This window comes from Vanellus vanellus (genome assembly GCF_965231255.1).
Source record: "Vanellus vanellus genome assembly, chromosome: 12".
Taxonomy (NCBI): Eukaryota; Metazoa; Chordata; class Aves; order Charadriiformes; family Charadriidae; genus Vanellus; species Vanellus vanellus.
The window spans coordinates 20,878,425-20,900,967 of NC_138917.1; the positions used below are offsets into that span (position 1 = coordinate 20,878,425).

The 22,543-nt window shown below is 41.1% G+C and overlaps 1 protein-coding gene across 4 annotated transcripts in view; it reads right to left on the reverse strand.

Annotated features, from left to right (window-relative positions):
- Positions 1–2,611: 2,611 nt before the first annotated feature.
- CBFB (core-binding factor subunit beta) overlaps positions 2,612–22,543 on the reverse strand; it is a 45,257-nt gene continuing 25,325 nt past the window's right edge. For 2 of the 4 annotated variants that reach the window (XM_082489161.1, XM_082489158.1), the window contains exons 5-6: positions 18,452–18,547; positions 2,612–4,903 (exon numbers count right to left, since the gene is read on the reverse strand). In XM_082489161.1, coding sequence (XP_082345287.1) covers positions 4,835–4,903; positions 18,452–18,547 — 165 coding nt within the window. In that variant the 3' untranslated portion in view covers positions 2,612–4,834. Of the gene's footprint in view, positions 4,904–18,420; positions 18,548–22,543 lie in introns of all 4 variants that reach the window. The other 2 variants (XM_082489159.1, XM_082489160.1) reach the window with 2 other exon arrangements.

Sequence of the window (22,543 nt, forward strand, 5' to 3'; positions counted from 1 at the left end):
GACAGCCAACGCAGTGTGACAGCAGCTGAGGGGGTGCTCATGGGGGTGGTCTTGTTCAGCAAACCAGCGGAGAACATCTGGGAAAGGCAGAGAGGCTTTCGGGGTGAAAACTTTTCATAGAATGGTTCGAGTTGGAAGGACCTTAAAGCCCATCCAGTGCCACCCCCCTGCCCCGGACAGGGACACCTCCCCCCAGCCCGGGTTGCTCCAAGCCCCGTCCAACCTGGCCTTGAACACCTCCAGGGATGGGGCAGCCACAGCTTCTCGGGGCAACCTGCGCCAGGGGCTCGCCACCCGCACAGCAAAGAATTTCTTCCTCAGATCTCTTCTCATGCTCCTTTTTTTTTTTTTTTTTTTTTTTTTTTTTTTTTTTTTTTTTCTCTCCTGTTTTCAAGCTAACTCATCACCTGCTTTGGGAAAGAGAGAGGATTGCAAAGGGCGAGAGGTGACAAGGCCACTGCTCCCTGCAAAAAAAAAAGACAATCCCAGCCTGTGGAATAAAGGAAAGCGGAGCACTGGGAAAACCCAGGTCCCCCAGGACGCCACCGTCGAGTCTAACAGGCTGGAAAACACCGAGTTCAGCAGAAGACCTCTGGGGAGCAACAAAGACGCAGCAAAGGTCTCACCAGCTGTGCCAAACTGCACCAGGACGAGCAAGCACGAGGCTAAGCAAAAACCATGCCCATTTCCAACTCCTTCCCCTCCCGCAGGTTTTTCCCAGGCGCTCCTGTGTTGCTTCCCCCCCCCCCCTTCCTCGCTCCCCGAGTCTTAAGAACGGAGCCCGAGGCAATCCTGGAAATTCACTTATCTCAACCTGTAATTGAGAAAGACGTTTAATGAAGTTAGTTAAAGCCGGCGCGGCCCGGAGAGGCGCAGCGGCTGATGAATATGCACGCCCTGGGATTTGCACGCGGCGGTGGCGGCGGCGCGGAGACAGGATGTCAAGCAAATGAGTTATGAGAAGCGGTGCCGATGCAAATGTTCCCGCCGCCACCGCTCCCCGCCGCGGTTCTCATCCTCGAAGCCGTTTCTGTCATTCTCTTATTTGCATTGGAAATGCGGTAAGAAAATAACCTAAACTTTGCGGAATTTCTACGCAGACAGGATGGATTCTTAGATACATCTGTAATAGAGTCCTGACCTAATGGTGGGCAAAAAAGTAAAACTAAAATACAGAGGTCTTGCTAAGATTCTGCAATTTTGGCATTCTCAAACCTGTCTCCTTCGTTTGACTTCCCAGCCCTTACCTGAATGAGGTTCGTTATTAGACGAAAGCCCACGGGTCTGCAGGAACAGAAACGCCGCCGTTTGCAGCCATGGTTTCGTTTCCGTAGTTCCCTGCTTTCAGAAGGGGGCCCGGGAACGCAGCCCAGGACAGCCGAAAGCTGCCCCGTCCTTCACGGGGCAGTAGGAAACCCCCTCATCGCGGTTTTGGGAGCGTCAGTAAAATGGACTGAACGGGCGATACTCTGGATTCTCTCCCGGAGGGAAGAGGTCGTGCAGCCCCAAGAGGTTACAAAAGCCAGGCAGGAGCCACCATCCCTCGCCTGCTCCGGTTGGGCTCCAGGTCACCCCCATCCTTCTCCACCCCAATGGGCTCCAGGTCACCCCCATCCTTCTCCACCCCAATGAGCTCCAGGTCACCCCCATGCTTCTCCACCCCAATGAGCTCCAGGTCACCCCCATGCTTCTCCACCCCAATGAGCTCCAGGTCACCCCCATGCTTCTCCACCCCAATGAGCTCCAGTCCTCCTCCCAAACTGAACCCAAGTCATGCTAATCGAGGGAAGGGATTTTTCAAAATCCTCTTCTGCCGTAGGGGCCTCATGCAGGAAGGCGTTGCGATTTTATTAGGCGCTCGCTGATCTGCTCACAGCCCGATTTTAAGAGCATGAAATATGGTTGCGCTTTGTCCTTTTGCGGGCAAACCCTCACAACGCAGCCCGCAGGTCTCAATCGCCACCATTTCCGTGCGTACCCACCTCCGCCACTCAGGATCGGGTACTTGGGAGTTATACCACCAAAAGATTTTAGCAGCTTCAGAAGAGGTTTTCAGGTGTAGCACATAACATTCATATTTTCCCCACCGTGCTTTACCACGTTTCCCCATTTCCTCAGTTTCAACGTGCGAACCACCTTGCTTCCCTCCTCCTCCAAAGCAGCGTAATTTCGCACGGTTTAACGGCCGCTATAAAAACGAGCCCATAAACAATGCTCTTCCACCCTTACAACGCAAGGGAATTAAAAGAACTTCTTCGGGTTACTTAAGCAGGTATGTGCTTTCAGAGTAAGGAGGGCACATCAGTTATATAAAAAACAACAACAACAACAAAACAACTGAAAACAAAACAAAACACAACAGAAAAGGTTTAGAGCAGCAAAACCCACATTTGCCCCAATGTACGCCCTTATATTAAGTTTGGAGAGTGCCACAAACACCCTCCCGGACAGTCCCTAGTCCAAGTGACCACTGGATGTCACTATTGCTTTACCCGTGGACATCCAGGCAGCCTTGCGCTGGCAGCAGGTCGGAAAGTTACCCCAGAAACAGGGAATGTGGCAGCGAGGACTACCAGGAAGTCAGGAATAAAAATTTTACAGCCGCTTGGTTTCACTACACAGAAGTTTATTATGAAAGTTAAAACGTACAACACAAAAAGTAGCAAAAGCGATCTCGCAGCTTAAGGCAACTCTTACGGGAGATGAATTCAAGAAAGATGATGCAACTTCAGTTTAAATAGAAATTACGAAAAATATCAAATTGCATCAATAACTTAAAATGCACTTTAAAAAGTCTGCGCTAACCAGCGGAGGGGAAGGGCTTGTGATCTTAATGCCAGCATTAAGATATCGAAAGCAGCAGAATGCTAAATGATGATAGGGAAAGTTCAGTATTTACACAAAGATAGCAACGTTAATATCCGATCGCATCATTTCCTGTGTACTCATGGTTTAAAACCACCGTCTGAAACGTTAGGAAAGCCTTTTAAAATAAATCTTCAGACTATTCCATCAAAAATACCCAGAGGGCAGAGAAGATCCAAGGCCAGGGATGCGTGCGGATGCCTGCGGGCGTCCCTCAAATAACTCACTGCAGAAACACTTTAGAAAAATTCTTTCTTTGGGGGAAAAAGAGCAAGAAGAATACGTGGCCACAGAGTGAAAAAGGCTCTCTTTCAGGTGAATCACATTTAAATTGAAGTATCAAAATATTTCTATTTGATGACATTCTCACAGTTTACAGTTTTTGACATTGTTAAGCGAGTGTTAAATATTCATATTATCAACATACAAAGATTCCCCTTCACATTGACATCTGCTTACATTTTTTGCAAGACCTCTTTTTGCATCGATTGTTTTGCCATTAATGAGGAACATAATTACTGTAATTATAGAATCTAATAGAGATTTAACAGTTCTAACCGTACACAGTTTCTACCTTCAAAATTGTTTGTAAAATACTGAAATCAGATCACCTATTTGAAAAAGGTATTTAAGTGACATTTTAATTAATCGGGCTGTACAAGAAGCACCACATTTTAACAGCGCCAAATAACATCCCGTTTCCAATCCATTTTCTGCAAATATCGGATGCAATGAAAAATTTGGAACTAGTCCATTCACCACCCCCCCGAAAAAAATCCCAAGATAATTCACACAAATTAGCTCATCTCGAATCTTACCCTGTTAGAAAATGCAATACATACTGCAATGTAGTCTTAATTTGCATAAGATTGAATAGAAGTGTCCTATGCACAGTAACGAGATTTTCTGCACACAACCTCATCTCGACTTTTCACCATTCAGCACAACTTTACAAAAAGCCTAAGATATAAAATATACTTAAAGCAGCTATCTTAAACACGATTTAATACATATCACCTTGGCAGCTGATCACTTTTGTCCCCAGTTGAACGTGCTGTTGAATCCGATTGTAGAGTTGCAGTATCCCTTTTAAGAACTATTTAAAAAAATCCCTGAATAAAACAGAAGCCAGCCTGCGACTTCCCATGAGTTTCAGTAAAGTACTATATACAGGGGTATAATAACCACCCAAACTCACTCGGTACGGAATAAAATCTAAGACAGATACCGGGGCAGAATGCATTAACGCATGAAAACATACATTTTTAAGATTTTTATCATTTAAAAGTGGAACCGATGAATTGTTAGCAGTCAAAAGAATACTGCAACTGTAACGTTTAGAAACCCACAAAGTTTGAAAACTGATTCCAACAGCTCTGATTCACTGGGTTTAGCTTGGAAATAATGCAAAATAATGTCAGCAGTTTTAAGAAGGTCTTGCAAATTTAGAAAAGAAGAAAACTGAAAGAAAGATAAGAATGCGTATCTAAAATAAAGCAGGAGCACAATAAGGACAATCAAAATTCCAAAAGCCCATATTAAAAAAATTAAGCTTGGAATGCATTGGCTTCCAGCAGTTTACAAAAAAAAGAAAACAACAAAAAAAGAAGTTTTAAATCTGTAATATCATCTTGACCTATTTTTAAGTGACAATTTTTATTACAGTTGAGAAAACTGGTTTTATAGCTGCATAAGTTTCCATTTCACTAAAATAGTGCCAACAAAAATAAGTTTGCATAGAAAAACAAAATTTCAAATTGCCACTGGCTACATGCTTAAAATGGGAAATGCAGGTATTATAACATAAACATAGTGCAAACCATGGCAGTTCATGGTGATTCTGACTGCCGCAGGTCAGGAAACAGACCATAGTATACCCAGTTATCACAGTTTCTGGTCTTTTATTAAATCCTTTGCCAAGTAGAAGCAATGCACGTGTGCAGACCCATGGTACGCCTGCTGCTGCTGATTAACGTAGTTTGAGATCGTCGCCACTTCCTAGGTTAGATCCAGGACTAGGGTCTTGCTGTCTTCTTGCCTGCATTAAAGCACACACGTTTAGAATCAAAAAAAATGATTAAGTTGCCAGTTTAGTTAATTTCTTAACTGTATCAACATGACTAAGACCATAACCAATTCTAAGGCAGAAACTTTGCACTTCAAGCAATAACTAATGCATTCATTTTTAACATCAAAATCATTCTTTCCCCCTCATTTCAATAATCCCCCAGACAGGAATCTTGGAGGAGGGCCATGGATGCAGCATCGGGCACAGTCCTTTCTCTGGAGGGGCACGGAGCTCAGGCTCTGCCTCTCCATCCAGCTGAAACGCTTCTCAACATCACTTTAAGCATCAGCGGGAGACTTCCACAACAGTTAGGCAACAATTTTGTGTCTCTTCTTCCAAAATACATTTTCTTCCCTGTGAAATTCCCTTCGCTTAACCTTTTCTGTAAATGTTTTCAGGATCAAGATTTTGGGGAGAAAGGCTATGCTGCGAGATGGCAGAGATTGTTACATGATTTCCAAATAAATCTCCCCTCGGTATTTTTATGTGGGAAACACTTACTTGAGCTTTTTCTGGAATAAAGAGACTTATAACATGATAACACACTAGCACAATTTAATCTATACATTGACACACATTTTAACACTTATTAACAGGTGGGGTTTTACTGCGGCGTGCTTTTTTTTTTTTTCCTCCCTTTGGTGCACCTGTAAAGTCAGCAATAATGCAAACCGGAGAAAACTGTGGTACTTATGATTGCGCCCCTTTATTAAAAAAAATAACCCAAAACACCAGTTCTCCTTTAAATTAACGATTCTGTTAAACAGTTTGAGTTGACGGCATTTTAAAGAGGAAATTAAGGATGGTCAGGCACAGTACTATCAGTCACAGTAAAAGCTATCTACTTTCTCTACCTGTACACACGCAGGCTGCTTTTAAGGAGCACACACAAATACTGCAGGTAAATACTTAAACACATTGATAAACTTCAAAGCAATACTTCAATGCAGGGAATATCTAGTATCTGCTAGCTGCTTTTCAAGACATTTTTGTATCAACACTTTTATTTCGTGTTTACAGAATGAATAGCTGGTGTGTTGGCCTCTAACTATCACGCAACCCAAAGAGCATCAGGGCCACATCCTCCGCTGGTGGAAGGCATCACTGCACAAGCATCATTTGATGCAGCTCCGTTCGTTTCACCACCCTGCCACATTCAGTCCTTCAAAAAAAAAAAAAAAAAAAAAAAAGAGGCAACCCAAAAAACCAACCCCCAAAAAAACCCCCCCCACCTCTCCAAAATATGCAAAACAAGTGACTGCTTCCCTCCTTTGAATTAAAGACTTACTGCATTTTGTTGAAAGAGGCAGGAACAGGTTTAATGCAGGCAGTGGTACCACTGAAATACGCAGCTTAAGCAATTGTCACATTTACACGCTCACAGTGAACAATACGAGTACTTCAACTAAACCGTGACTAACGGCCACACAAGCGCTGCTCTCCCGTGTTCCCCGGGCTCTTCTGAGTCACATTTACTGACAGAGAGGAAGCCTTCCCGCCAGAGCGGCCGTCGTGCAGCGTGCTGCCGCTCCGCTCCCAGACCCAATGGCAAGCCAGCCCAGCCCGCCACCTCCCAAACCTTCGGGCACATACTGCCAACATCATCCTCCCTAACACAGACTTCTCTTTCTCCGTCCTCTTCTTCCTCCCTTATCTACTGTTCTTTTTGTGTGCCTAATTCTGTGCTCCCCCTGCAACTGGTTAGCTTCACCCAAGCACAGAAGTGTTGCTTCCTTCTCCTATTCATATATTGATTTAAAGTTACGTTTTCCTTTCATGTGCAATGATCCCATTCTGACGCACACCGAGTTCGTTCAATAAATCCCACTTGTAATCAGCATGTTTCCAGAGAAGACAATTCCCTCCTGCACTTTCTTTAGTGGCTGTATTACCGTTATTGCTTTGGAAACACCCGCACTATTTTAAATATTGCGACTGCTACCTGCTATATTTACCCATCCAGTACTGTTGCCGGGTTTCTCCATTTCAGAAATTTAGAGGTTAGGTCTTCCACTCACTCTGCTCTAGCTACACTGGTCATACTCTGACTGAAGGAAACAATCTGCTTTTCCTACATGCAGAAGAACTCTGAACATGACAACCGACATCACTGCCGCTGCACGAACCCACAGATTTCTCAGTAATCTTTCTGAGGAATCGCGTTAAAACAAACAGCTCTAATCGCACACGGAGCCTGAAGACTAAGTGCTAAAGGGCGTATTTCTTTCAGCACCAAAGCAACTTCTGCCAACTGCCCTCTTTGTAAAGATGCAGAATATCAGGAGGTGGCATTTAATTGAGATTTTTCACATTATTAAAAAAGGCAAAACATTCAAGCTTTGACCACCAAGATCACCGTGGAAAAGTTAGAGGGAAAGCCCACGCTTCTTCTTCTCTTTAACAGAGAAGTAAACTGTGCCGTAAAGATTTTTCTTAACACAAAACAGTTGTTCAACAAGTCTAAATAGATACTTCCACACTAATTTAAGAGTTGTGCTAAGATTAACAAAAGGTAACAGTTCCACCTTGCATATTTTTCTCCTATTGAACAGACTATAACAAGATTCCTTCTGGTTTTAACTGCTGCCTCTTTCTTCTAAAAGGAAACAAAGGTGCGCGCTGCCTTAAAGAATTACCAAAATCTTACTTATACCAATCTAGTTACCAATTTTGTACTTGATAAACATTTTTACACTGAATAGAAAAAAATGGCAAGTTAATTGCTGCTGTACTACTGCTCTAAAAGCAAACAGTTTCTTCTTCAGAAAACAAACCACATGCACAGCAATTTTACTGTCAAGCTTCTGTGAAGACTCCAAGGTATGGGCATATGGTTGCATTTATGCTTTGCCTAAAGTGGCCTTTTCTTTCAAAACATATGAAAGAATTCACGTATTTCATGACCTCATTGCTACTTGTAGAGCTTGCAGAAGCCACTACTGAATAACTACCAGATTTGCCCTTTCAAGTGATAGGCAAACGGTATGACAAATTACCCTCAAATGTACCAAAAGCAGTCATTACAATATCATATGCTAGTGTACGTGGATAAAGGTATAATTTTGCATTTCAGTAAGTGGGGATTTACACAAGCAACAGCAACGTGTTGGAATGACAGCTCCATCTCACTCCAAGACCCTTCCTTTACTTGTGCTAAACTACTATGCAAGAATACCTACACCCGAAACACGCTCCTTCTATCTGTCACCATCCTGCCAAGGAGCACATGCGCAGTATGTAACAGCTACAACTGCGCTTTGCGTGCTGGGAAAAAAAAAAAAAAAAAAAAAAAAAAAATCAGTGTAGAAACACCATGTATGTATGTATGTATCTAAGAAACTAAAAGCACTCACAAACGACAGGAGAAATCACCTTGTATGTAAACAGCAAGCACACTGTACAGCATCAGGCACTGGGTGGTATTTTTGTCCACTGATAATGGGCAAAACACAACCTTCTTAAGAAATGCCACAAGGTCCTTAACACTCCCTTGCAGAAGGAGCGTGACTACCAGTACGGTAGTATCTGGAAGTTCTCCTCAGTCTATTACAGGAAGCTAAAAGTTCCCTTTTACAGATGTAAAAATGGCAACTTCCAGAATTCTCTCAAGTTGGGGTCTCACACTCTCCACACAGGCAATCAATTCTCTGAATTGCAGTATTTGCTTTGATTTTTGAAATGCATACCTTATGATGCCACGCAGAAGCATCAGAATTACTCTCAGTGAATAACGAGCTCAGCTTCTCAAAGATTAAGGAGACTTGCTTCAATTAAGAAAGATGCATCTATCTTTGCCATTGGGAAATGGAATATTCTGCCACGAGCCATGCATAGTGAGTCATGAGAAAACAGTAGTTATTAATCTTATCTCAGCATATTTCATTTTTCAGTCAAATGCTGATTTTAAGTTTGAAGGAGCACTACTTCGAATGTTACTCATCTGCTATTCAGTGAAAGGATGACAAATATTTGCTTGCGAGAAAAACCTGTAAATGGTGAGCAGATCCCACCACAGCTGTAATTTTCCTAAAAATGAATGTATTTTAACCATCAGTGCCAGTTTCCTTCCAAGTATCCTGAAATTGAATAGTTAATGCGATGGTCACATAGGGAGTTTCGATACCCCAAAATACTTTGCCTTCAGCTTTCAGCACACGAAGCCATGCAAATATTCTGCAATGTGGAAGGAATTATAACTGGCCACAAGCCATTTAAAAACCTCTAACGCTGGAGACAGTATGATGACCGACTGAAAGCACTGCAGGAACATATCTGGCACAACACATTTCAAAGCCTCCTATAACATGCTATTCTAGATTTATTCACACTGAACTCATAATGCTGATACCACAGGGGTAATAACACACTAAGATACAAGAGAAAAGTCACTAACAAAATCATTTTGACTTGAGGGTAAACAAACACAAGAATATCCCCACCTAACCCTGTTACTTTTGAGCTTCTCCCAAGCCTAAATACAGGCTAGCTGGTATGGACTAAAAGACATATCAAGAGCATGAGGCAGTAATATCTGTATTATATTAGTTTTCTTCATAATAAATTAGATAGCTTGACATCATCAAATCATTAGCTTAGAATTGTGACTCTCTTGGACAAGGATCACGTTGGAGCATTTACATGTTACTGGGGCGCTTAGGTAAAACAGATCTAAGAATAACAGCAATTAAGGAAGGCGGCATACAAGCAGTTCCTCCAGCAGCCAAGGCAGTCGGACACCATCCTCCTCCTCCAGCCACTCAATCCCGACCCATGCTGCAGTTGGTGTTTAACAAAACTCCTTAAGCTGGCTTTGAGAAAGCAGCTGTAACCACCCCCTTCCTGTGCACGTTCAGAGGCCCCCGACATGCCCAAGGAAACCAACTCCCTTTAGCACATGAGTTCATCAGGGAAAAGATAACTCAGTCCCACCGTGTGGTTTACACGACAGCTCTGAGAAAGCAGAACTGGGAAAGTCAGCGTTAAATTTAGTAAGGATGGACAGGGTTGCCATGAAGATGGCCCTCCCTTTCGATGAATCATTAAAAGAAACAGCAGGCAAAATTGGGACCTCTGAATACTAGGCAGCGAAATCGCAAGAACAGCAATACGCACTGCATATGTAACTTGGGACACTGGTGAAGAGGAGGGAAGGAAAAGGGAGATAATTTGAAGAAGGGTTATCACAAAGAGTAGCCAAAATAAAGTCTCTCCATGGACAACTCCACTGCAATTCTTTAATTGCGTTCTGGCAACTCCATACTGCTGAAACAGACAGAGCAGATGCATTATGTGCCTTGGCATCTGTCATCTATAATTTACTAAATAAGTAAAAAAAAAAAATAAAAATCAGGCTATGTTATGAAAAACTAAACAGTGAACACTTGGATTCTCTTAGAAGGACTGTCAGCCTCCTGAAAAGGATTTTAAAAAAAAAAAAACAAACAAAAACCCAGACTCAGAACACATTGCAGATACTTTTCTAAAAAGCATACAACCACAGGACAAAAAAAAAAAAAAAAGCCAAAAAACCCCCCCCCAAACCACCCAAACCCAACCCAAACAACAAAACCCTGAAATAAAGAGAGCAATACTCAGAAAAATGACCAGTTACAATCAAGCACACCTCTCCATTAGTCCTGCTAACTGAGGCAGACCCACATCAAGAAAAACAACAGACGGAAAGCTCTTCTCTGAGCTGCTGGTTAATAACAGCCTCTCCCGCAGAGATCTGAACACGGTTAAAATGCTGGCCCTGCCTCCATTTCAATTACCCTTACTCAATAGGAGAGTAGGGGTGGGGAAACTCCGCCTTCTCAGAATTAAAGTCAGCAGAACTCAGCCACAACAACATCATAAGAATGACAGCTTATATAGAATAAAACTTCTTCAGTCACAGTTATAGCCCCCTGAAGCACCCTGTATGCTTTCAGGTCTCTGGGGGGGCTTGAAAAGAGACTCTCCCTCCTCTCAGTCTTCACTTCTCAGAACTATTTTAGCTACAGCAGCAGAGGGACCTCATCATCACAACCTACTGCGCCTATCAGCCGCTGGCAGACAGTAAGTGTCATGGTTTCTACCACCTTCCAAGCAAGTGTAGCTATCAGCGTGAGACTTCCTCGCCTAGCTCCAGCCTCTGGAGTTGCTTTGTTTGCTGGCCGTTTTGCAGTCACCTCTCCTTTTCACTTGCACCTGGGAAGAAGTACCCTTGGTCTTTCTTAATTATAATGTCAAGCATCACTTAAGTTATGAAAAATAATGGAAAACAGTTTCCCAAATTTGCTAAGAGATCTCGATCGACTGAAGTCCTTGCAGAACGATTAGTGTTATGAACTCTACACCCAATGCTCTTTTTTATTCCTACATCCATTTTCATTCCCTTTTAAGCTCACTGCAAGTCAAAATAAGCAATTTTCTTGACAAAGGCCATAGATAAAAGTCACTTCGCACCTATCCCCATCAAGATTTCATTTCAAGCTTCCAACGATCTACTTCCTAGAAACAGGGTACTCTTCACTAAAAACACACATCGATTGATTGCGTTAGGTGCCAAGTCTGCTCTCCCACCACCAGCTGCTGGAGAGCATGACCACAATTTGCTGACCGATTCCTGATGCACCCTCTCGCCTGAAATCACTGCAACGGTTGCATTGTTGTTGAAAAGCCATAACAAAGCTACAGATTCCGGTACACCACGTTGGTAACTGGGCTAAGGGAACAGCAAGCTGAGGAAGGAAAAAGCACGGCAACAGAGTAAGCTCTTAAGAGCATCAAGTACAGACTGAAGTTTACTTTTTAATGAAAACTTCCTTTCCAAGGAAAAAAAAAAAAAAGCTTGAAATGCTGCCTTTTAGAAAGCATTGTTTGAAGGCTTGGTATAAAGGTTATAAATTTATAATTAATATCGATTGCCTCCAGACACTATTCCTCTGTTGCTCAGCCCCTTTCTAACCTTCATTGACTGAAAGAAGACGCTTATATTACAGTATTCCCTGATTTGCAAGATTGATCTCCACTCTACTACAGTCAGCATTGATCCGGTACAGCACAAATTGTTTTTCTGATATATGCATTCCATAGCACTTTTACACAAATACCAGCTATTTAAAGTTCTTGTGAAACAATCTAGTCATAACATCACTGGCCTACTTGTACTGTACTTGCATGGTAGAACCTACCATAGTACTTTAATGCTTTTTTCTAAATTATGCTGTATTCATCCTGAATATAAAAAAATCATATATATGCGCTCATACACACACACACAAGCACAAACCAAGTCTGCACTAGCCACTATATATGAAGAACTAACAGTTCAGGCTGTTAAAAAAATCATATTAAAGGTTATACTATTCTTATATCATTCTCAGTTTGGAGAGTACATACGATAAGTAGTAATTAAATTCGTTCCAGATTATTTTTCTTTTTACTCCTCATCGAACTCTCTGACTTAAAGTTTTCTTCCTCAAAAATTAAAGAGGACCATACTGGCTTACTATATTTTCTTCTGAAGCAAGTTATACTTGACAAAAGTAATTAGTTAGAGCATTTATTTACACTGGTAGTTTCATCTTAAATTCCTTTTTTATTTTTTTTTTTAAACTTCACTGCCAAGAACCTTGGAAGAACCAGAAAGTTAGTCCTACTACTCGATTTGGTTTCAAATTTCTGTAGAAAAATCCTATTTTCAAAGAGTTCCCAACTTCAGCACAATTAAATGAAATGCATCTCTCAACTCATAATTCCCGACAAACAGCAAAAATATGTAGAAACCTAGGGCAGGACTGAGTATTTAAAATTTAGGTAATTTTTTTACAATGGCAATTTTTAAAGGGTGGGGTCACTGGGGTTTTTTGGTGCTCTGTAGTGAGAGGGATTTCTAGTGGAAGAAACACAAGATTCAAAACAGGTATTTTTTCAGCAAAACGAAGGGTTTTTTAAAATGGGAGCTTCATGCAGTTTCCTAAAATGGCTCTGCTTAGGGATTAATGTAATTTATATTTAGCACAAGACCACAAACAGACAAGATTGCTAGACTAGACAGCTTCAGGGACGAGCAAACCACTCTGCCTCTTTACTCACAGTGTTGCTAAAATAAAGAGCATGGCACTAACATGGGAAATGAATGCAAAATAGAAAAAAATATGACATTCCAAAAATGCTGGCTGAACACATTGCATTGGAAAACAGAGAAGAGATCTGTCCCACCCCTAGGTAAAGCCATCAATAGAACATCCTTAGCTAAGCTCAAGAGTAACAAAGAGTAGGACAAACTGCACACTCAGATGACTTAAATTTTGACATTAATAGTTTGCCTACCGAAAACAACCACAAAAAAAACCCCCAACTATCTGCACACAGCAACACACAAGATAACCTCTTCTCTTTATCCATCCTCTTGCTGGAAATCCTCCGCTTTGTCCCTTCTACTGCAGTGAACAGCTGGCAGGAGGCTTGCTGCTCTTCTGGACTGAACACAGGCCATCACTTTAAATGTATTCTAATTCCACCAACTGGGGGGCGTTTAAATTTCTCAAAGTCATAGACTCATAGAATGGTTTGGGTTGGAAAGGACCTTAAAGATCACCTAGTTCCACCCCCCTGCCCTGGGCAGGGACACCTCCCACCAGCCCAGGTTGCTCCAAGCCCCATCCAACCTGGCCTTGAACACCTCCAGGGATGGGGCAGCCACAGCTTCTCAGGGCAACCTGGGCCAGTGCTTCACCACCCTCACAGGAAAGAATTTCTTCCTCAGATCTCATCTAGATCTGGCCTCTTCCACTTTAAAGCCATTACCCCTTGTCCTATCATTCCACGCCCTTGTAAAAAGTCTCTCTCCAGCTTTCTTGTAGGTACCCTTCAGATACTGGAAGGCCGATATGAGGTGTCCCTGGAGCCTCCTCTTCTCCAGGCTGAACCTCCCCAACTCTCCCAGCCTGTCCTCCCAGCAGAGGGACTCCAGCCCTCGCAGCATCTCCAGGGCCTCCTCTGGCCCCACTCCCACAGGTCCGTGTCCTTCTGCTATTGGAACCCCCCAGCTGGAGGCAGCACTGCAGGGGGGTCTCCCCACATCAGAGGGGAGGGGCAAAATCCCCTCCCTCGCCCTGCTGGCCACGCTGCTTTTGATCAAGGACAGTGCATCACATTTTGCATAGTGCTTCTATGGCCAGAACACGGAATAAAAAACAAAAGTTTTTACTGGAAGATTCAAGCATGTCTAGACAGCAACCTTACGGAAATTCCTGCAGGACATTTCTTATCCTGACACTGAACTCTGGTCACTCATACTGTGAAATGACCACACCAAAGAGAAGAAAACACTAGTACTGACTCTCTTAACCAAGACACAAGGGGATAAAGAGATGGTGAAAATTATGCATCTGCCTCACTGATACCCCTTCAGTCTCCTCACTCTCTTCTACAATTTGGCAAAGGGTAACGTACAAATACATCAAATTCATAGACCTGTTGAATGGCATCAGTTCCAGAATACACCCCTAAAGTAACGGCCTTGCACCAAGCTCTCTGTGGTGTGGCACTTGCTCATGGAAAGAGAACTTTGCCTTTGACTGGTATGAAACCACCCGATAATGCAAGTTTGCCAAGTAGCTCCATGTTCCTACACTTACAAAGCTTCATACTATCATTTATTTTTACAATAGTCTTTAACTGGTGATAAGGTCTTTCTTCATGTATACCATTAAACATTTACTGTCTCAGCATTTCAGTGTTTCTGCAAGAGTGAAAGCCATTATTAATTTTGAAGGCATTAATTAAAAACACTCAATGACTTCAAAAGCAACTTTGAAACAATAGAATCCTGAACAGTGAGGCAGGATTTACAGTATCTGACCTGACCAAGCTACATAAGCTGACAGAAAAACCCAAAAGCAGTCTTGTATTCAAAACAGAAACTATGTTAAAAATATAACAGAATGCAGTTCAACTCCAACACAGCTAAAAACGTCAATAAAAATTGCTAAAACCACTCACACTCTATTTACATTAGGGGAGTGCTGTAATTGCACAAAAATATGATCACTTCTGGAAATTCAAGCACAACCTACCAACCACTACTGCTTCTGCCCTCAGATGCAAAGAATATGTTCATTAAAATAAAAGGCTGTTGTGATAATGAAGTCATCTATGGAAGGGATACTATGTGATGAAAGGAAGGCAAACAAACCTGACAGCATTCTGAGTTGGTTTTTTTTCTGGGTTTGGGTTTGTTTTTTTTTTTTTTTTAGGATCTTAAAACTGAAAATTAGTACAGCAATTATTCCTAAATTGTTACTGCACTTTACTGCACTTGCTATTTTTCCCCCTTCAAAGTATCACCATTCCAGTATCCAACTGCTACATACAAGTCATTTTAACTGTTTTCAACAGCCTTTGCTGATCGCTCCTAGGCAAGTATATACCACTTTGGTTTAAAAGTCTAGAGAGAGATTTAGAAGAGGGAATCTTTTCTACGCAGAAAGCTGTATAAATAAAGAACTGAATCTGATCACTTTCATATGCTGCCAGGCTTTGGATGGATAAATGTTTCCAAAGAGCTGGCGCCTCTGTTTTGGGTAAGAGTGGGTGGAATATTGCAGGATTCCCCTTCCCTCCCCCACTGAAGCAGAATCTGGTCTCTATTAAAGGCATTTTAGCTGCAATTCCACTGTCTGAAATATCCTGGGTTTATACAGTGTTGCAATTTCTAAAACAACCATTAACACTGATGAGATCCTGTTCCAGGTCTGGCAATCCCGAGTTTTACTGTCCATGCCAAGCTTCGCAGGACAGAAAAAGAAATGTTTTAGTACTGATGAAAGATGGATAGCTATCATATTAAAAAGACTACACTGAGGGGATCTTCATCTGTGTGTAGTGTAACATAGACAAAAATTCACTCAGCGCACTTAGAACCCACCTTTGCTAGCTGCCTTATAAAAACCTTTAAGTACCACCTCTGTTAGTGCAACCAAAGACACTATCTGACCTATTAAAATGACACAAACAGTACACAATACAGTTTGGGCTGATGGTTTTATAGCTGTCAGCAATGCAATCCTCAGAAGGGTATGACTGACAAACCGTATTTCCATGCTGACCGAGCATGTAAGCATTGGAAAATTCGATACAGGCCATAAAAACAAACATGGGAATGCACACTTATGCATTACTCTCTATTGAGAATTCCAGATGATGATGATCACCTTTATATAAGTGCTTACTGATTAAAGTTCATTTGATTCTGCCCAAATGCTGCATTAGAAAACAACCAAAGTAAAAGTCAGGGAAACTATGAATGGTTTGGAAACATGATTCTTCCCAAGGAACGAATGCACTGTAAGTCTATCTCTGCTCTCCCCCCTGCCCTGCCCCAAAGGATCCTGATTTTTATGCAGTCTTAAGATCCCGAGCACAAAAGCTCATCTGTAAACATTCCAAATATGTGACCAGGACGTTTTCCCCTAAACACACAAATGAAAACGGAAATGTAAAACCCAATTATAGAACTACAAGTAATTGAGGCAAATATCTCCTGGTTATACATATTAAACACATACAGTAAAATAAAGCATGCATAACAAAACGTATCGCAATTATTAAAAAACTGTATTTGACATCACATAAATTTGAAGTACCTTTTGACAATGTTTTTCATTCTGTTTCAACATATTTCAAGTCAGTGATTTTTCCTTTTCTTCCTTTCTGTAGGTGATCTACACCAGTGCTTTAGAGCTGGGACAATGGCTATTGTTGTTTTAAGAGACAACGGGTGCTGGTAGCTAATAAGGACATCATTTAATAACAACTGCCTGCTGCCTTATTAAAAGCAAGAGTCTTTTCAGAAGTTATTGAATCCAGCTCCTGCAGCTGGCTAGGGATGTTGCTTTTTGTGTCTCAGTGTCACAAGTTTTGATGTCTGTCATGAAGCCCCAGATGCTCGATATTACCTCAAGCTCACTGTTAATTGAAAGAGTTTTTGTGCATCCTAGCTGCAAATAAGTGTTTTCTACACTTGGGGGAAAGAAAAAGTCTCGCAGAACTCCAGAAGTTATTTCAGGAAGCCTCATGCTTTTCTAACCTTCAGCATTCAGTAAGCACACGGCTTCTTCTCTGTAAGTAACAGGAGTGGGGATGAAGGGCACGGTAAAGGAAAATAAATCAAGAAAAGCTTGAAGTAAATTGAGGTCAAAGACATAAGGCTGGTCTTAAAGTTCCTATTGTGTTGTTAAAATTAAGGCAGGCTGCCACGGATCTTCATGAACAGCTTTAAGTTAATTCTACCTTCCTTTTGAACTGCACTTACAAGCAGGTTCCAGCCATGCTGAGAGATGGAATGGCTCAGGTAATCTAGCTGTTGCTCCAAGGATCCAGTGGCAGCGAGGCCTCCAAGGCAAGGATTTCACCTGCACCACAGCTGACATCTGCCCTGGCTACACCAGTGTTTGGCAAGGGAGGACACAGGAGCCATCCCTTCAAAGTGAGAGGTACTATTCTCTGCATCTGCTTTCTCCCTCTCATTCTCACTGTCTTCCAATTGTACTTGGAAGGGACGAAAACCTGTTTAATCATCTGAATTATCAGTAAGGATGCCACAAGAAGAGTCGCTTAGCAAGAACAATAATTGAATTTTCTAAAAACCCGAGAAGCAGCAGATTGATCACATTTGATTATAGTACAGTCAGGCTGTACTGATGAGGCAGGAATTAGGAAAACGAGTTAGTAAGGGCAAGAAATTCAAAGTGTTTCTGTTTTCTCCCTATTCTCTGCCTGATCTACAGCCTGCCTTAACTTGCCAACTCTCCTTATGTATTGCTCGTCCTCCTCTTACAGCTCTTGCCTTTCTGACATCTCAGAGCAGCTGGTTTCCATTCCCTTTTCTGGCTCCTCTCTTCTTGATCCCAGTAATTTCTGCTCTCATCAAGAAAGAACAAGACTCAAGACTGCGGGGCCCTAAAGAAGCAAAGAACAAGACAGGAGGAACTACACCAGTGAAACAGAGGAGTTAAGACTCCCTGCCAGTAAGAAAAAGGTGAGAGGAAAATAAAACTAGCCTGTACAGGAAAGCAGACTGTGGCATCTGATTAAATTCACCGCTGATGTTTCCCACAATATGGGACAGCAAGCTACAAAATTATGCGCCTGCAGCTCCCGAAGCCTTTCCTGTGCTAATGAGAAATGCATGGGGCAAAAGATCCCTCTCTGTTACTAACGTATCAGTTGAGAGAGAGAGAGATGGCAGCTCTCTGAACAAACATTTCATTACAGCTTAAGTACCCACAGATAAGGCCATCTACAGAAAGGAAAAAAAGGATAAAAATCAGACAATTCTCATCAAAGCTTCAAAAACTTGAAATTCATTTTACAAGAGTTGAAAACAACGCATTCTGCAGTTTTTATATGACAACATTGAACAGAAAACAGAAAATACACAACACCGTACAAACAGACAAATAAACAGAAACAATCTAAAGTTTTGGGAAAGTACTAACCAGTTACTGACAGCAGCTGTGAAACCCTCACCTCCATTTCCTCCCGATGAGACCTGTCTCTATCCTCGAATTCACGAGTTCTTCGCCGAGCTTCTTCAAAGGCTTGTTGTGCCAATGCATCCTCCTGCTACCAAACCAGACAACACAGAGTGACACACAAGGCTACCCTCGTTTCTACCAGACCACATTTCTTTTGAATATTAGGGATCACTTGGCAGCAAAGACAAGTGTGTCCTACAGAATCTGCCAGAACACAGATGAGTTCCAGCAAATGCCAATACAGGTTAATGAAATAACACTCACCTTCATCACTGCTGTGGAGATAACCAAAGACGCAACGCAGCTACTACTAAAATACATTTTCAAAGGAGAACTGTTTTTCCAAAGTAGTTTAAAATGCTGCTGTTTTTTTAAAACCAAGGCATTCTCAAAAGTTACATCAAAGAGGCACTACACATTTTACTCTCCTTATAAAAGTCATTTTGAAGACAGTATTCACAGGTATATCTAGATACAGTTCACTAGCATCATTATATAAATAATGGTAATTTAGTTCGCTTTCATTTAGAAAAAGTATTATCTAAGTTACAAACCAAATAAATCCCCCCTTTTATCAAAAGCTGCTGAAGGTGCATCAGTATGAACATGCGTAATCCTCATGCATCATTTAAATTATTTAAATTTAGATGCATAAGGAAGTGCAAAGCAGAAGTTATTTCTCCACTGATCTGTACATGTTCCCATACAATGCAGAAGAAACCTGCAGGTTTTTGACAGCCCCATTGCGTATTTTCAACAATAGCTTATGTACAGGAATAGATTTAATAAGCTAATGCTCAAAAAAAAAAATCCTTTAAACCATATTTTCTATTAGGAAATGTTTTAAATAGAGTACTATTAATATGTAAACTATTATTAATTGGTTTACAAATTATTTCTCTTGAAGAGACCTTTCAGCACATATTTTGCCCAGAATGAAAATAGATGGCTTTATCCACCAGCAGAATTTTAAAACGTTCAGGATGGAGAAGTCAAGTCTGAAGAGGTTCCACAAAACAGTAAGGGATAAACTGTATTGGTTCTCCCTCCTCGTAACTCCTCAGCTATAATTACTACTAACTCTGCTTATGATTCCCCACCCCCAATGTTATTTTCAAGTTAAAAGATTTAAAAAAACCAAACCCAAACCAATAACCTTGACAGTTAGAGGACATAAACATGTTGAGCGCCCAACTAAATTTTAATATAGCAAGGGATTAAGTGCATACATTTTTTAATTTAAGATAAAGCATCCCTAGTTTGAGAGAATGTTAAATTGCCTTTTTTGCCGTCGGCACAATCGTGCAGCCTGAAGCTACTCTATGAAATGATGTGAATGAGTGCCTCTTGTGGCCTAACACAGTTAAATACAAACATCTGTCAATCAATAACTCTGCACAGCCAGGTCCCCAGAAAGCTATGTTGAAAGGCAATGTTTAAAGCTGCCAATAATATAACATTTTAACACTATCTACTATTTTTAAGAGTACAATTTGGCCCATTTATAGCTACCTTAATGTTCATGCAATGCATAGCAACCAAGGTCAGACAGCAGAAAGTAAGTTTGTTTTTAATAATGCAGAAGGATAGAGGTAAAACAGATAAGCTCATCTCCCAGATGACTACAGAAAAGCTGCCTTATTTTATGTTACAAAAGCTATGTATGTCTTTATTACCCTCTTTAAAAAAAAAAAAAAAAAAAAGAAACAGACTTAAATGAAAGCAGACTTTCTTAATGGAAGAGTTTTTGCATTTTACCATCATTTAAAGTGGTCATGAAATAAAAGGATAACATATAGCCTCAGCCAGAATATTTTAAGGAAATGGTCATAATCAAAAGAAACTAAATTAGAAATTCATAGGAAAAGAATCAGTATGTTGACGTCCAGAATGAACACATGTTGATAGCTGAAACACTTTACTATTGGCTGAGAAAAGGAGGAAAAAAAAAGAAGCATCAGAACTTATTTAAGAGAAAAATATAATTCTGTTCTACCCCTGGTGATATGTTGTACCAGAAATTAACAAACATATCAGGATCTTGTACAACAGGAATTTAAACTTTTTTTCAAATGTCACTCAAATCTAGTAATTATACCCTAGCGAATTCATCTGTATGAGACCCAATCATTTATCCATCTTAGTTTTAATCAGTAAAAATGTTCCTAGTATGAATCTACTAAGAAAAAGAAGAATAAGCAAAACATGAGCCACATCAATGTGAGAACAGAACAAAACAAATCCCCCAACCCAGAACAAACAAAAAACAAGAGAGAAGCTTAAACACACCCCCACTCATACACATATCCCCCCTCAGCAGCCTGGCAGGAAAAGACTGTGAGAACAACCATTTATAACCACTGAATCTACATAACAAGAATGCTCTATTACAGAAGAGATCCAAAAGTACTGAAGACAGAAACACTTTTTTAACGACACTCAAGATAAATATCAAATCCGGGGAAACCTCAGCCCTCAGCAGTGGGGAAGATATTCAAGTGCCTCTGTAGAGCTTTGTGTGTGTTAGTCCACTGAAGTCTGAACAAGCAGCTGAATTGGGACCTCCCGTAACAAAAAGTACAAATGCTTAGTAGGAAGACATTAATAGGCTGTGAATTAAATAGAAAGAACACTAGCTTAAAAGTTAGAATTAAAGTACTTTATTGTTCTGCATGTGGTTTTTCTTCCTAAAATATTTTTTGGGCCTGGTGAAGGACAGTATAACTTCCGAAGTGTGGCGGGACAGAAAAATTTCATCTGATCCCAACATTAGTTAGTAAGAAGTGGCAAGAGACAGGAAAATCCAAGAGCGTTACATTTGTATGAGGCAAGCCTTCCAGAAAGTGGGAGTAAGGGGTGCGTATCAGAGGGTGCAAATGCCAATAGGACCTCTTGTTACAAAAAGACAGTGGGTACCACAGGCACTACACTGCATAGTATGAGACACCTAAACCCATTCTGACATCAGTGTTATTTTGGGATCAAAGTCAGCAGTTAGGTCAACCGCCACTAGCAATATTAAAACAGTTTTTAAAAAGGAAGCAAAGTGACAGATACAGGAAAAAGGAAACTGAAGAATGTAAAAGATTGCCCAACTGTTTACAATACTAACAAATACAAGGGTGCAGAACTGTGTCTGTGTAGTGCCTTTCTGTATAGCGCCTTATGATGCTGGAAACTTCTAGGTACTACTACTGTAGCAAATAAGATGATCAATGACCGCCTCATAATCACCGAGTAGCACAAACTGAGAACAATTACAGACCTGTAATTGAGTGCAAACATATTTCTGTAGATCCACACTGTTAATACTTCCAGCTCAGCACCCTGTACTCAAAAGTCAACAAAGCACAGACACCCCTCACAAAAAAAAAAAAAAAAAGAATAAATCACATGTTCAGTGCACAAATACTTTCCGAAGACAACAAAAAGGATTTCCTAAGTGTAGTTAAGACAGCATCAGGAAACTAAAATAATCCAAGAGCATGCAAAAATATTTATCGGGAAATTAAAAAGAAAAATTGAACCCAAGGTCACCTTACCACCCTCCTTTCTGGAAAGGTGCTCATTTTTTTCAGGAACTATCCAATTTTGGAAGAGTGTGACCCTATCTCCTTCTGAGTGCATGTCCAAATCAGTCTCCTGATTCAGATCAGAAGTCATGTGACTTAGTGTTATGTATCAAACTTAAGAGTCATAGATCAAAAACCCTGGGATTTGTCTTGCACAGTCCTCAGGGGTCTACAGCTGACCTTGCTGTGTAAGCCATTATTGTCTGAAGGCCTTCTAATCAATGGAGTCTGCAGCAGTTACTCTTTCTTTCCAAGGAACACGCTGCTGCAACAGGAACTCAGCCAGCACAATGCACCGACATCCAGCTTTGGAAGGAGGGAAGGCCACAGCGAATAGTCGCATTCAAGCAAAAGCTTGGTTCCATGTTTTTTCTTGTAGATTAACAAGAGGTGACTATTCTCAGAACAGCATGCCCTGTCTTTCTAGGCATCCTGAAGAAAGCACACAGCGCTGTGACTATTTCAAAGTTTTGACACAAAGTACTTCTATTTAACCCAGAACACAGTCACAG